The 13,117-nt window shown below is 36.3% G+C and overlaps 1 protein-coding gene across 1 annotated transcript in view; it reads left to right on the top strand.

The window, feature by feature from the left end:
* Positions 1-2,448: 2,448 nt before the first annotated feature.
* Positions 2,449-13,117, top strand: part of LOC127538549 (probable E3 ubiquitin-protein ligase TRIML1) — a 62,761-nt gene continuing 52,092 nt past the window's right edge. The window contains exon 1 of the mRNA XM_051962360.1: positions 2,449-3,458. Coding sequence (XP_051818320.1) covers positions 2,449-3,458 — 1,010 coding nt within the window. The remainder of the gene's footprint in view (positions 3,459-13,117) is intronic.

Below are 13,117 nucleotides of genomic sequence, written 5' to 3'. Positions count from 1 at the left end.
CACAAGTATTATATCAATTAGTTCTACTTAGTACCTTGTTTCAGGTTCTGGCCCCAAACATCTCCTCTTAAGATCAGATCAATAATCTATCAACTCTAATGAGTTAGCAGTTTGTAAAGATTCCAACATCTCCCGCTTTCTTTTGTTTTAGAACAGAGGGTGGTCATGACCTCCCTGACTTCTCAAAGAGGTGAGAACCCTCCAAAAAAGGTGATCACGCCTTCCCTGACTGCTCAAAAAAGGAGTGAAAACACCATAAAAAGAAGGTGGTCATGCCCTCCCTGACATCTCGGGAAGGGAGATGAAAACACCAAAGGAAATAGGAAATCAAATCAGATTAGCAGGTTTCTGAAGGGTCTCACTTGAAACAGGTACATATAAATCCATCAGTATGGGCCAGAACTTTGAAACAGATATACATGGTATATATAAATCCATCAATATGGGAGGCATTGCACATAATTTACATAAGCACATAGCAATATAACACAGGCTAGTAGTAATGTAACAAATAATATGAGAATTTACACATGTCTATAAGTCCTAGAAATAGTCCAAAAGGTATCCATTGTCCATTAGTTCATGTGCCAGGAATCCAATAGTTCCTGTAAGCTCTGAAGTACTGCAATAGTCTCATCAACAATTTTTCATCTCAAGGAACCCAATGATTCTTGCTTGTTTTTCAAGATCTAAAACAGTCTCATCTTGTTTTAGAAAATCCAATGATTGCTGAAGATTTTTAAAGTTCTTTTAACAGTCTCATTGTCAGCCATGCTCTTTTTCAGTGTCTTAATCTCCTTTGTTTTAAAGTTTTTCTCTTTTTCTGTTTCATCTCAGGAATCCAGTGATTGTTGCTGGTTTTTCAGGAACTCAAAGCTGAAGATTTTAAAGTTCTTTTAACAGTTTCATTGTCAGCCATGCTCTTTCAATAGTGAGCACAATCGGCAACAGAACCACCCGATATTTCTTGGGTCTTCTCCTTTGTTTCAAGGGTCTGCTCCATCTCTCTGCGATGGACAAGGTGAATGCGGCTCGTTGGCACCCATCTGATTCCTTCTCCACCTATAGAGATACAAGCAAACCCTCTCCCACAAGCAGTTAGCCTATCTGGTCCCTTCCATTCACCACTTTCTGGGTCTCTCCACATCACCTGGTGATTATCTAAAGATAGCAGAGCTGCTCGCACTGGACATTGCCCTTCCGGTGGGTTATAAAACCTGTCTGCCGGAGCCAGTGCATCTTTATCAAAGATTAAAAAATTAATGGTATAGAGAACTAAATTTAGAAGTCCTTTAGGGTTACCTGTGGCTCCCCCTTTCTTTTGTTTTTGGAGGAGTGTCTTAATGTCCCTGTTTCTTCTTTCTACAATTGCCTGATCTTGAGGATTAAAGGGTATGCCAGTGTTGTGTAAAATCTTATATTGTGCACAAAAGTGTTCAAAATGTTTGGAGGTATATGCAGGTCCATTATCTGTTTTTATTTCTTGTGGCACACCCATAATTGTGAATGCTTGAATGAGGAATTCAGTGACCACTAGGGCTCTCTCTTTTGCTGCTGGTATTGCAAAAGTGAATCCTGAAAAGGTGTCTACTACAACGTGGATAAAAGACAGACGACCAAAAGATTTATAATGGGTCACATCCATTTGCCAGATTTCATTGGGTCTCAAACCATGAGGGTTCTTCCCTGGAGGGGAGCGTAGGAGGGTGGAAAGGAAGGCAAGCTATACAGCTTTTTACTATGCTCCTAGCTTCCTCTTTTGTTATCCCAAATTGTAAACGCAAAGCTCGAGCAGCCTGATGGTATTTAGAATGGGATTCCTGGGCTTCCTGAAATAAAGGCGTACTGGCTAACATAATTAAAAGGCTATCTGCCTTTGAATTTCCATCAAAAATAGGACCTGGAAGTCCACTATGTGAGTGGACATGCAAAATATAAATCTTTCCTGGATGCTTTCTCACTTGCTCTTGAAGTTCCTTAAAGATATATATTAGAATATATATATTAGAAGCTGCAAATTTTATTTGGGCTGTGGCAATTCTTCGTACCACACCTACTGAATAGGCTGAATCAGATATTATATTTATGTCTCCTGGGTTATAAGTGAGAGCTAGCATGATCGCATATAATTCGTTCTGCTGAGTAGACTGAAAAGGAGTTCTGACTACTCTTTTTATGGTTAAATCATGAGAGTATACAGCACAAATATTTTGTTTGGCTGCATCTGTAAAAATACTTGGTCCTTTAAGAGGAACCTTAGAAACTTTCTCTTCAAAAATCCGTTGCCAATTATGCAATAGTCTGGTTATCTTTAATGGAGACCCATGTACAAAATTTGGATCCGTGGCCAATTTTGGAGGCTTTTCCTGCCAGAGCTCCAGGGAAAGAGCCAACACTGTCTCTCCTGAGAGAAGCATCTGAGAAGGGAGGAACTGAAAGTCTAGAGACATGGATGTCAAAGACTTAATTGAAGATCTCCAAGCAAGCCTCACTTGCTCCATCTGCTTGGGCTACTTCAGAGAACCAGTGACTGTCAATTGTGGCCATAGCTTTTGCAAAGGCTGTCTTAGACATTACAGGGTGGGAGCCCAGGAAACCTTAGCCTGCCCAGAGTGCAAAGAAGATATTGATTATGGCAGGGACCTGGTGAGCAACAGGACCCTGCAGCAGCTGTCCATCACCACCAAAATGCTCAGACCTCCTCTAGTACAGGCCCTTGTGGGTCTGAGCACCTGTGAGAAACATGGAGAAAAGGAGAAGCTCTTCTGTGAGCAAGAACACAGAATCCTCTGTGATTCCTGTTCCTTAGCCCCAGAACACAAGGATCACCAAGTCCTTCCCTTGGAAAAGGTGGCTGCCAAGGCCAAGGAGAAGCTCTTGGAGACACAGAATGTCTTAAAAAGGAAAGAAGAATGTCTTCAAGAGGCATGGGACCATGTCATAAAGGCAGAGGCAAGATGTAAGAAGTATGCCATCAATTCCCAATGCTTACTTATGTCTGAATATGACAAAATACATCAGTTCTTATGGGAGGAAGAAAGTCTACAATTACAAAAGTTGGAGCAACAATTCAGAGGCAACATGGTGAAATTTGAGAGGCACAAAGTCAAACTGTCACAAGAAATCCAAAGTGTGCAACGAGTGCTATTGGAAATGGACCCCTTAGAAATGCTCCAGAGTATGAAAGACACCTTAGACAAGAGTGAGAAGCTTCTCCATCAAGAGCCAGAGGTTGTCTCCGAGGACTGGACCATATTTCCCATCACTGGCCATAGAGAAATGCTCATGACCTTCTACAAGGATATAACTCTGGATCCCAAGACAGCCTCCACTCATCTCGTCCTTTCCGAAGACCTGAAGAGCGTCAAGTACACGAGCATTCCCCCAGGACCTGCCCAACAACAAAAAAAGATTTGTTCATTTGCTGATCGTTCTGGGGGCCCAGACCTTCACCTCAGGCAGGCACTATTGGGAAGTGGAGGCTATATTGCTATATTGCTGGGCTATATTGGAGGTTTTGTTTCCCATTCTGCCCCACTTTGGGCTCCAAAATGTGGTGTTCTTGTTCTTTAAAATATAATGGTAGTTCTCTCTGGGAGAAAGCAGGTTTCTGGGGGAGGTTTTCTGGAGGCAGTCTTAGTATCAGTTAAGAGTAATAATTACCCAAAACGTAGCTGGGTGATAAAAGTTCAGATCTTTTATTGTTTCCAATATAGCCCAGTTAGCTTTTCTTAGAGGCCTCTCTCTCTCCTTGGTTCTAAGAGCTCTTGCAGCTTTGTCCTTTGCTTCTGCCTCTGCTTCCTTCAGCCTCCAGCCAGCACCAAGTTGAATTTGTTTTGCCTCCAAAGAACTCTTGCAGCTTTGTCCTTTGCTTCTGCTTCTGCCTCCAGCCAGCACCAAGGTAAAAATTGTAATGAATCTTTCTTGCCCCCGAGAGAGGGCTTCTGGCTCTCCCAGAGTGCTCTGTGTCTGGCCCAGTGTGCTCCTCTCCAATCTAAATTCAGCTGAACTCTCTCTAACCCAAAGTAACTCACTAACCCAAAACTAAGAGCCTCTTTATATATGATTTCTCAAAGGTTGACTCCTCTTTCTGAGGGAACACCTAAGGGAGGTGTGAATTCACAAAATTACAAAGTTTACTTTGTGAATCTCCCATACTTGTGAACTCCAATGAATAAAGGTGTGAACACAAGCATTGTATCAATTAGTTCTACTTAGTACCTTGTTTCAGGTTCTGGCCCCAAACATCTCCTTGTAAGATCAGATCAATAATCTATCAACTCTAATGAGTGAGCAGTTTGTAAAGATTCCAACAGGGCACAGAGGAAGATAGACCAAGCACAAGCAGATCAAGCACAGACACTAGCTCAGACAGCGCAGACCCAGGGTGATGAGGACTCCATATGACAGAAAATCTCTGGGGAGAAATCTACTGCAATGTTGGCTAATTTGCCCTGGCTGCTAGTCTGTATATCAGCAAAGAAATTATAAAACATCCAACACAAACACAAAAGTTAAATAGTGAACCCCAAAACACTTTTATCTCATGGGACAGGGCCATGCCCACCCAGCACCTGAATTGTCCCAGAAAAAGGGGGAAGTGGAGGTAAAATGAGGGAAATTACATAACTCAGAAAGAGGCAAAGAAAACTATTATAATTGAGGGAAAGAAGAGAGGGGGATGAACATTGTGTGCATCTTAATCTTATCAGATTTGGCTCAAAGAAAGAATATGACATATTTGGTTTCACAGAGAAACTTCTCTCATCTTATAGAAAAGTAGGAGGTGAAAAGGAAAAAAGGAATAGGTAAACTAAATAGAAAGGGAAAACAGAAATAGTAGGGGAAAGGTATAAGAAAGGGGGAGGTACTCTAAAGGGGGAGAACTGCTTGAGGCAAGTAGTGCTCAAAAGTAAAATGGGGAAGAGGGAAAGGGGAAAAGGAAAGAGAAAAGTATAATTTGGGATTAATAAGATGGCAGGAAATACAGAATTAGTAGTTTTAACTGTAAATGTGAATGGGGTGAACTCTCCCATAAAAAGTAAGCAGATAGAGTGGATTGAAAGCCTACAATATGTTGTTTATGAGAAACACATTTAAAGCAGAGTGATACATATAGAGTAAAGGTAAAAAGCTGAAGCAGAATTTATTTGGCTTCAGGTGAAGTAAAAAAATAAAAAAGGCATGGGAAGCCATCCTGATCTCAGATCAAGCAAAATCAAAAAAATTGTTCTAATTAAAAGAGATAAGGAAGAAAACTATATCTTGTTGAAGGGTACCATAGATAATGAAGCAATATCAATACTAAACATACATACACCAAATGGTATAGCATAGCATCTAAATTCCTAAAGGAAAAGTTGAACGTTGCAAGAAGAAATAGACATTAAAACTATAATAGTGGGAGATATCAAACTTGCTCTCTCAAAACTAGATAAATCAAACCACAAAATAAATAAGAAATAAATTAAAGAGGTAAATAGAATACTAGAAAAGCTAGATATAATAGATCTTTGGAGAAAATTGAATGGAAACAGAAAGGAGTATACTTTCTTCTCGACAGTTCATGGAACCTAAAAGAAACTGACCATATATCAGGCCATAAAGATCTCAAAATCAAACACAGAAAGGCAGAAATAGTAAATGCGTTTTTTTTTTTTCAAATCACAATGCAATAACAATTACATTCAATAAAAGGCCAGGGGAAAATAGACCGAAAAGTAATTGGAAACTAAATAATCTCATCCTAAAGAATATGAATAGGTGAAACAGCAAATCATACTCATGGAAGAATTTCATCCAAGAGAATGACAATAATGAGACAACATACCAAGATGTGTGGAATGCAAACAAAGTGGTAATAAGGGGAAATTCTATATCTCTAGATGCTTATTTGCATAAAATGAAGAAAGGGAACATCAATTAATTAGGCTTTCAACTAAAATTGCTAGAAAAAGAACAAATTCAAAATCTCCAAATACCAAACTTGAAATACTAAAAATAAAGGATAGATTAAAAAAATTGAAAGTAAAAAAATTATTGAATTAATAAAAGCAAAAGTTGGTTTATGAAAAAACCAACAAAATTGATAAACCTTTAGTTAATTTTATTAGAAAAAGGAAAGAGGAAAATCAAATTGTTAGCCTAAAAAATGAAAAGGAAGAACTTTCCACCAAATGAAGAGGAGATTAGAGCAAATAATTGGGAGTTATTTTGCCCAATTTTATTCCAATAAATTTGATAACCTAAGTGAAATAGAGGAATATCTACAAAAATATAGATTGGCCATATTAACAGATGAGGAAATAAATTACTTAAATAGTACCTAAAAGAACAAGCTATTAGTCAACTCCTTAAGAAAAAAATTTCCAGGAGCAGATGGATTTACATGTGAATTCCAAAACTATATAAACTATTTGAAAAAATAGAGAATGAAGGACTCCTACCTAATTCTTTTTATGTCATAGACATAGTATTAATACCTAAACCAGCTTGGATGAAAACAGAAAAAAGAAAATTATAGACCAATCTCTTTAATGATGCAAAAATCTTAAATAAAACATTAGCAAAGAGATTACAGAAAATCATCCCCAGGATATTATATGATTACCAAATAGGATTTATACCAGGAATGTAGGGTTGGTTCATTAGGAAAACTATTAGCATAATTAATTTTACCAATAACCACATGAACAAAAACCATGATTATCTCAATAGATGCAGAAAAAGTATTTGATAAAATCCAAAACCCATTTCTATGAAAAACACTAGAAAGTATAGGCATAAATGGATTTTTCCTTAAAATAGTAGCATCTATATAAAACCATCAGCAAGCATCATATATAATGGGGATAAACTGGAACCATTCCCAATAAGATAAGGAGTGAAACAAGGTTGCCCGCTATCTCCATTACTATTCATTATTGTATTACAAATGCTAGCTTTGGCAATAAGAAATTAAAAAGAGATGAAAGGAATTAGAGTAGGTAATGAGGAAACCAAATGATCACTCTTTGCAGATGACATGATGGTATACTTAGAGAACCCTAGAGAATCAACTCAAAAACTACTTGAAACAATTCACAGCTTTAGTTAAGTTGCAGGATACAAAATAAATCCACATAAATCATCAGCATTTTTATACATCACTAACAAAACTCAACAGCAAGAGATACTAAGAGAAATTCCATTTAAAATAACTGTCAATAGTATAAAATATTTGGGAAACTATCTGCCAAAGAAAAGTCAGGTATTATATGAACAAAACTACAAAACACTTTCCCACACAAAGTCAGATCAAAAAAATTGGAAAAATATCAAGTGCTTTTGGATAGGTTGAGTGAAGATGATAAAGATGACAGAATACCTAAAATAATCTATTTAGTGCTATACCAATCAAACTCCCAAGAAACTATCTCACTGACCTAAAAATAATAACAAAATTCATCTGGAAGAATGAAAGGTCAAAAATTTCAAAGGAATTAATGAAAAAAAAAAGCAAATGAAGGTGGCCTAGCTATACCAGATCTAAAACTATATTATAAAGTAGTGGTCACCAAAATCATTTGGTACTGGCTGAGAAATAGAGCAGTTGATCAGTGGTTCACAGAACAAAATAGAACACAGTGATCTAGTGTTTGACAAACCCAAAGACCCCAGCTTTTGGGATAAGAATTCACTATTTGGCAAAAACTGCTGAGAAAATTGGAAATTAGTATGGCAGAAATTTGACATTGACCCACATTTAACACCTTATACCAAGATAAGGTCAAATTGGGTTCATGATCTAGGGATAAAGAATGATATTATAAATAAATTAGAAGAACATAATATAGTTTACCTCTTAGACCTTTGGAGGAGGAAAGAATTTGTGACCAAAGAAAAACTAGAGATCATTATTGATCACAAAACAGATAATTTTGATTATATTAAGATAAAAAGTTTTTGTACAAACTATTGCACAAGATTAGAAGGGAAGCAATAAACTAGGAAAACATTTTTACATTCAAAGGTTCTGATAAAGGCTTCATTTCCAAAATATATAAAGGATTGACTCAAATTTATAAGAAATTAAGCTATTCTCCAATTGATAAATGGTCTAAGGATATGAAAAGATAATTTTCAGATGAAGAAATATGAAAAGTCACATAAAAAGGTGTTCCAAATCACTATTGATCAGAAATGCAAATTAAGACAACTCTGAGATACTACTACACACATGTCAGATTGGCAAAGATTGGCAAAGATGACAGGAAAAGATAATGATGAATAAGGGTATGTGGGAAAACTAGGATGCTGATACCTTGTTGGTAGAACTGTGAATGGATCTAACCATTCTGGAGAGCAATTTGGAGCTATGCTCAAAAAATTATCCAACTATGCATACTTTTTGACCCAGCAGTGTTTCTATTGGGCTTATAAATCCCAAGAGATCTTAAAGGAGGGAAAGGGACCCACATGTGCAAAAATGTTTGTGACAGCCCTTTTTGTAGCGGCTAAAAACTGGAAATTGAGTGGATGCCTATCAATTGGAAAATGGTTGAATAAATTATGGAATATAAATGTTATAGAATATTATTTTTCTGTAAGAAACAACCAGCAGGATGATTTCAGAGAGGCCATGAAGTGATATTGAATGAAATGAGCAGAACCAGAAATTCGTTATACATGGCAACAAGACTGTATGATGCTCAATTCTGATGGATATGGCTCACTTCAACAATGAGGTGATTCAAATTAGTTCCAATTGTTCAGTGATGATGAAAGCCATTTATAACTAAGGAGAGGACCATGGGAGTTGAGTGTGGACCACAATATAACATTCTCACTCTTTCTATTGTTTGCTTGCATTTTGTTTTCTTTCCCATTTTTCCCCCTTGATCAGATTTTTCTTTTACAGTAAGATAACTGTATAAATATGTATACATATATTGGATTTAACATATTTAACATGTATTGGACTACCTGCCATCTAGGGGAGGGAATGGGGAGAAGGAGGGCATAATTTAGAACAATATTTTAGAAGGGTCATTTTTTTTTCTTTTTCTTGTCTTTATTTTTCTTTCTTTTCTTTTCTTTTCTTTTTTTTAAATAACTTTTTATTGATAGAACCCATGCCAGGGTAATTTTTTATAGCATTATTCCTTGCACTCACTTCTGTTCCGATTTTTCCCTTCCCTCCCTCCACCCCCTCCCCCAGATGGCAAGCAGTCCTTTACATGTTGAATAGGTTACAGTATATCTTAGATACAATATATGTGTGGAACCGAACAGTTTTCTTGTTGCATAGGGAGAATTGGATTCAGAAGGTATAAATTACCTGGGAAGAAAAACAAAAATGCAACCAGTTTATATTCATTTCCCAGTGTTCTTTCTTTGGGTGTAGTTGCTTCTGTCCATCCTTGATCAATTGAAACTGAATTAGCTCTCTTTAACAAAGAGATCCACTTCCATCAGAATACATCCTCAAACAGTATCGTTGTTGAGGTATATAATGATCTCCTGGTTCTGCTCATTTCATTTAGCATCAGTTCATATAAGTTTTGCCAGTCCTCTCTGTATTCATCCTGCTGGTCATTCCTTACAGAACAATAATATTCCATAACATTCATATACCACAATTTACTCAACCATTCTCCAATTGATGGGCATCCATTCATTTTCTAGCTTCTAGCCACTACAAACAGAGCTGCCACAAACATTTTGGCACATACAGGTCCCTAGAAGAGTCAATGTTGAAAAAATTACCCATGCATAGGTTTTGTAAATAAAATGCTTTAATAATAAAAACATAGATGACCCTCTTAAAGTACTGCATTCAATATGGCAGTAAATTTGAAAACTCAGCAGTGGCTATTAGATTGAAAAAGATCAGTTTGCATCCTAATTGTAAAGAAAAGTAATGTAAAAGAATCTTTAGATTACTAAAGAATTATGCTCATCTCACATGACAGGAAGTTAGTGCTTGAGATTTCACAAGCAATACTTTAATAATATGTGAATTGAATATTACCAGAAGAGCAGGTTATTTTTTAAGGAGGCACAAAAACTAGAGATCAACTTGCCAGCATTTGCTGGATTTTGGAGAAAACAAAGGAGTTCCAGAAAAAAAAAAAATCTACTTTTGCTTCATTGACTATACTAAAGCCTTTGACTGTGTGGATTGCATAAAAAATGTGACAAGTCCTTAAAGGTATTGGAATACAAGATCATATTATTGTTCTCCAAGGAACTAGAATGTAGGCTGAGAAGCAACAGTTAGAATTGAACATGAAACAACTGATTGGAAAATTAATAAGATAAATCTGTATGTTATCACCTTATTTATTTAACTTACATTCAGAATATTTCATGTAAAGTGCCAGACTGGATGAATCAAAAGCTGGAGTTAAGATTGCTGGGAAAAATATCAACAATCTCAGATATGCAGATGATACCACTCTGATTGCAAATAGTGAAAAGAAATTAAGAAACCTCTTGATGAAGGTAAAAGAGGAGAGTGTAAAAGCTAGCTTGAAGTTTAATATTAAAAACAAAACCAAACAAAACACCAAAGATTTTTGCAAGTATTTTCCTCACTTTCAATTAGAGAAGGAATGAAAACAGCATCAGATTTTATATTCTTGCATTCAAAAATCATTGGTGACTATAGCCATGAAATTAAAAGATATTTGCTCCTTGGAAGGAAAGCTAGGGTCAGTCTATACAGCATACTAAAAAGCAGAAATATCACCTTGTCAACCAAGGTCCATATAGTTAAAGTTGTGGTTTTTCCTATATTAATGTATGGACTGTGAGAGTTGGATGAAAAGGAAAGCTGAGCACCACAGAACTAATCCTTTTGAACTATGGTGACTTTGGAGAATCCTTTAGATATCAATGTGATCAAACCAGTTAATACTTTAAAAAAATTCATAATATTCCTTAAAAGAACAAATTCTGAAGCTGAAACATGAGTACTTTGATTAAATAATTTTAAAAAATGGATTCATTGGAAAAGACTTATGAAAGATTATAGGGAAAAGGAAAGGGAAATAGCAGAGCATGAGATGGATAGATAGTATCATGGAAGCAATGAACATGAATTTGGACAGTTTTGGGGAAGTAGTAGAGGACAGAAGACTCTAGTGTGCTGATCGCATAATTGAACAACAATTAAAATAATTAGTAGTGATATACCTGAGACTAGAATTCATACCTCAACTTCCCATCTGTGGCTATGTGCAAATTCAATTTTATTGTTATGTATTAATAATTAATTAAGAAATGAGAGAGCATAGAAAGTAGATGTGAAATCCTTGGAATCAAGGAGACCTAGATTCAAGTTTTGGCTTTGATACCAGTTGAATATGGACTACTTTTAAGTTATAGTTATGAAGCTGCATTTGTGGAAGGAATTTACTCACTGATTGTTGGAATCCTTACTAACTGCTAACTAATTAGAGTAGATCTAATCTTACAAGAAGATGTTTTGGGCAGAACCTGAAACAAGGTACTAAGTAGAACTAATTAATACAAGGCTTGTATTCACACCTTTACTCATTGGAGTTCAATAAGTTCACACCTCCCTTGAAGCTCGTTGGGCCAGAGAGCACTATAGGAGAAAACCCATAAACCCATTCTCTCAGAAGAGTCAGATAAAAGGCCAGCGATGAGGGCTCTATGGCAGAATACATTATTTCCTCTTGGCTGGCTGGTCGCAGAAGAAAGTTCAGCTGGACTCGAGAGGAGCGACTCTGGTGGCAGACGAAGGATTTTCAGAGGATAAAGCTACGAGTGGAGAGTTCAGTGGACAACCAGATTCATCTTCATCTCACACCACTGTAGTTGGTGGCTGGGCTCCCCAGAAGGAGTCAAGAGAGACATTCCATCTCTGTGTTGGTTGGAGGCAGAAGAAAGCAGAGGCAGAGGCTGAAGGACAGAACCTTTAGATTTGGAGACATCCGAAGGGCTCTAAGCCTCTAAATCGGCTGTGCTTTGAGAAGAACAAGAACTCCAACATTTGAACTCTAACAACTGATAAAACCAGAGATCGAAGGGAAAAAAAGAAAGAAAAATCAACTACATTAAGGAGTAAAAATAGATTTAAGTTCAAAGTTATTTTTGATGTTTCACATCAGCCAAGATAAACCAGACAGTCTCAACATTATTGTACTCTTAGCTACATACATCCTTAATTCTGCCACTATAACTGTTGGGCTAGTCATAATGACAATCAAATATTTATTTTTCTAATGATTTATCTAATTAAAAAAATAAACCTGACACTGAGTATGATAACATGGCCTAAGGGCAGAAAATATGGAAAAAATGAGTAGGAGTAAACAGTTATGTGGTGTTTTGTTATCAATGCACTCCGTGACCTTAAAAAAGCCTTGTAGGCATCTATCTAGCCTAACAAAACCTTAGTATTGTGCCAATTCTATTGACATCAATACATTTGGTGATGGCAAAGACATCAATTATTTAATTCTTTAGAGAGGATATGTATCACTAAATGTTGTCAATAATCTCATTTTAACTGTTAAATTCTAAATTCTTCTCTGTGTAGTCCTATTCCAATGTTAATCATCAGTATTAGAAAAACAAACTATATTTCCTTGAGCCTAGCACATAGTTCCTAAGTTATTTATCAGAAGTTGCTTAGCAAATATCCATTTAAGTCAGTGCAACATGCCTTTTTTAGATCCCTACTATGTATCAGGCATATGCTTAACCTTGTGAAACAAACAGGCATGAAAAAAGTCTTAATTCTCAAAAAGCTTATGATATACTGGGAGAAAACAACATGAATGCAAATAAGTGAATATAAAATGTGTACAAAGGTCATGTTGGGAAAAGTGTTGGAGAATGTGAACAATTGATGGGAAAGGAGAATCAGAAAAGTTCTTATTTTTCAGATGACATTTAAGCTGCTGTATTCTGGGCAAACATTTTCAAGAAACTTGAGAAATTATTATTATTTTTTAAATTGTTCAGTCTTGTGACTTTATAGGTGTTGGGAACTTCCAGTATGGGAACTCTCTCTAAGGAAGTAGATCAGCAAATTGTCTACAATTTATGATAGTAGAGAGCTGTTTGGAGATACTGAAAAATTAAGTTACTTCCCCATTCACAC

Source organism: Antechinus flavipes, chromosome 5, assembly GCF_016432865.1.
Source record: "Antechinus flavipes isolate AdamAnt ecotype Samford, QLD, Australia chromosome 5, AdamAnt_v2, whole genome shotgun sequence".
NCBI classification, from domain to species: domain Eukaryota; kingdom Metazoa; phylum Chordata; class Mammalia; order Dasyuromorphia; family Dasyuridae; genus Antechinus; species Antechinus flavipes.
This window is presented reverse-complemented; position numbering and strand designations above follow the sequence as displayed.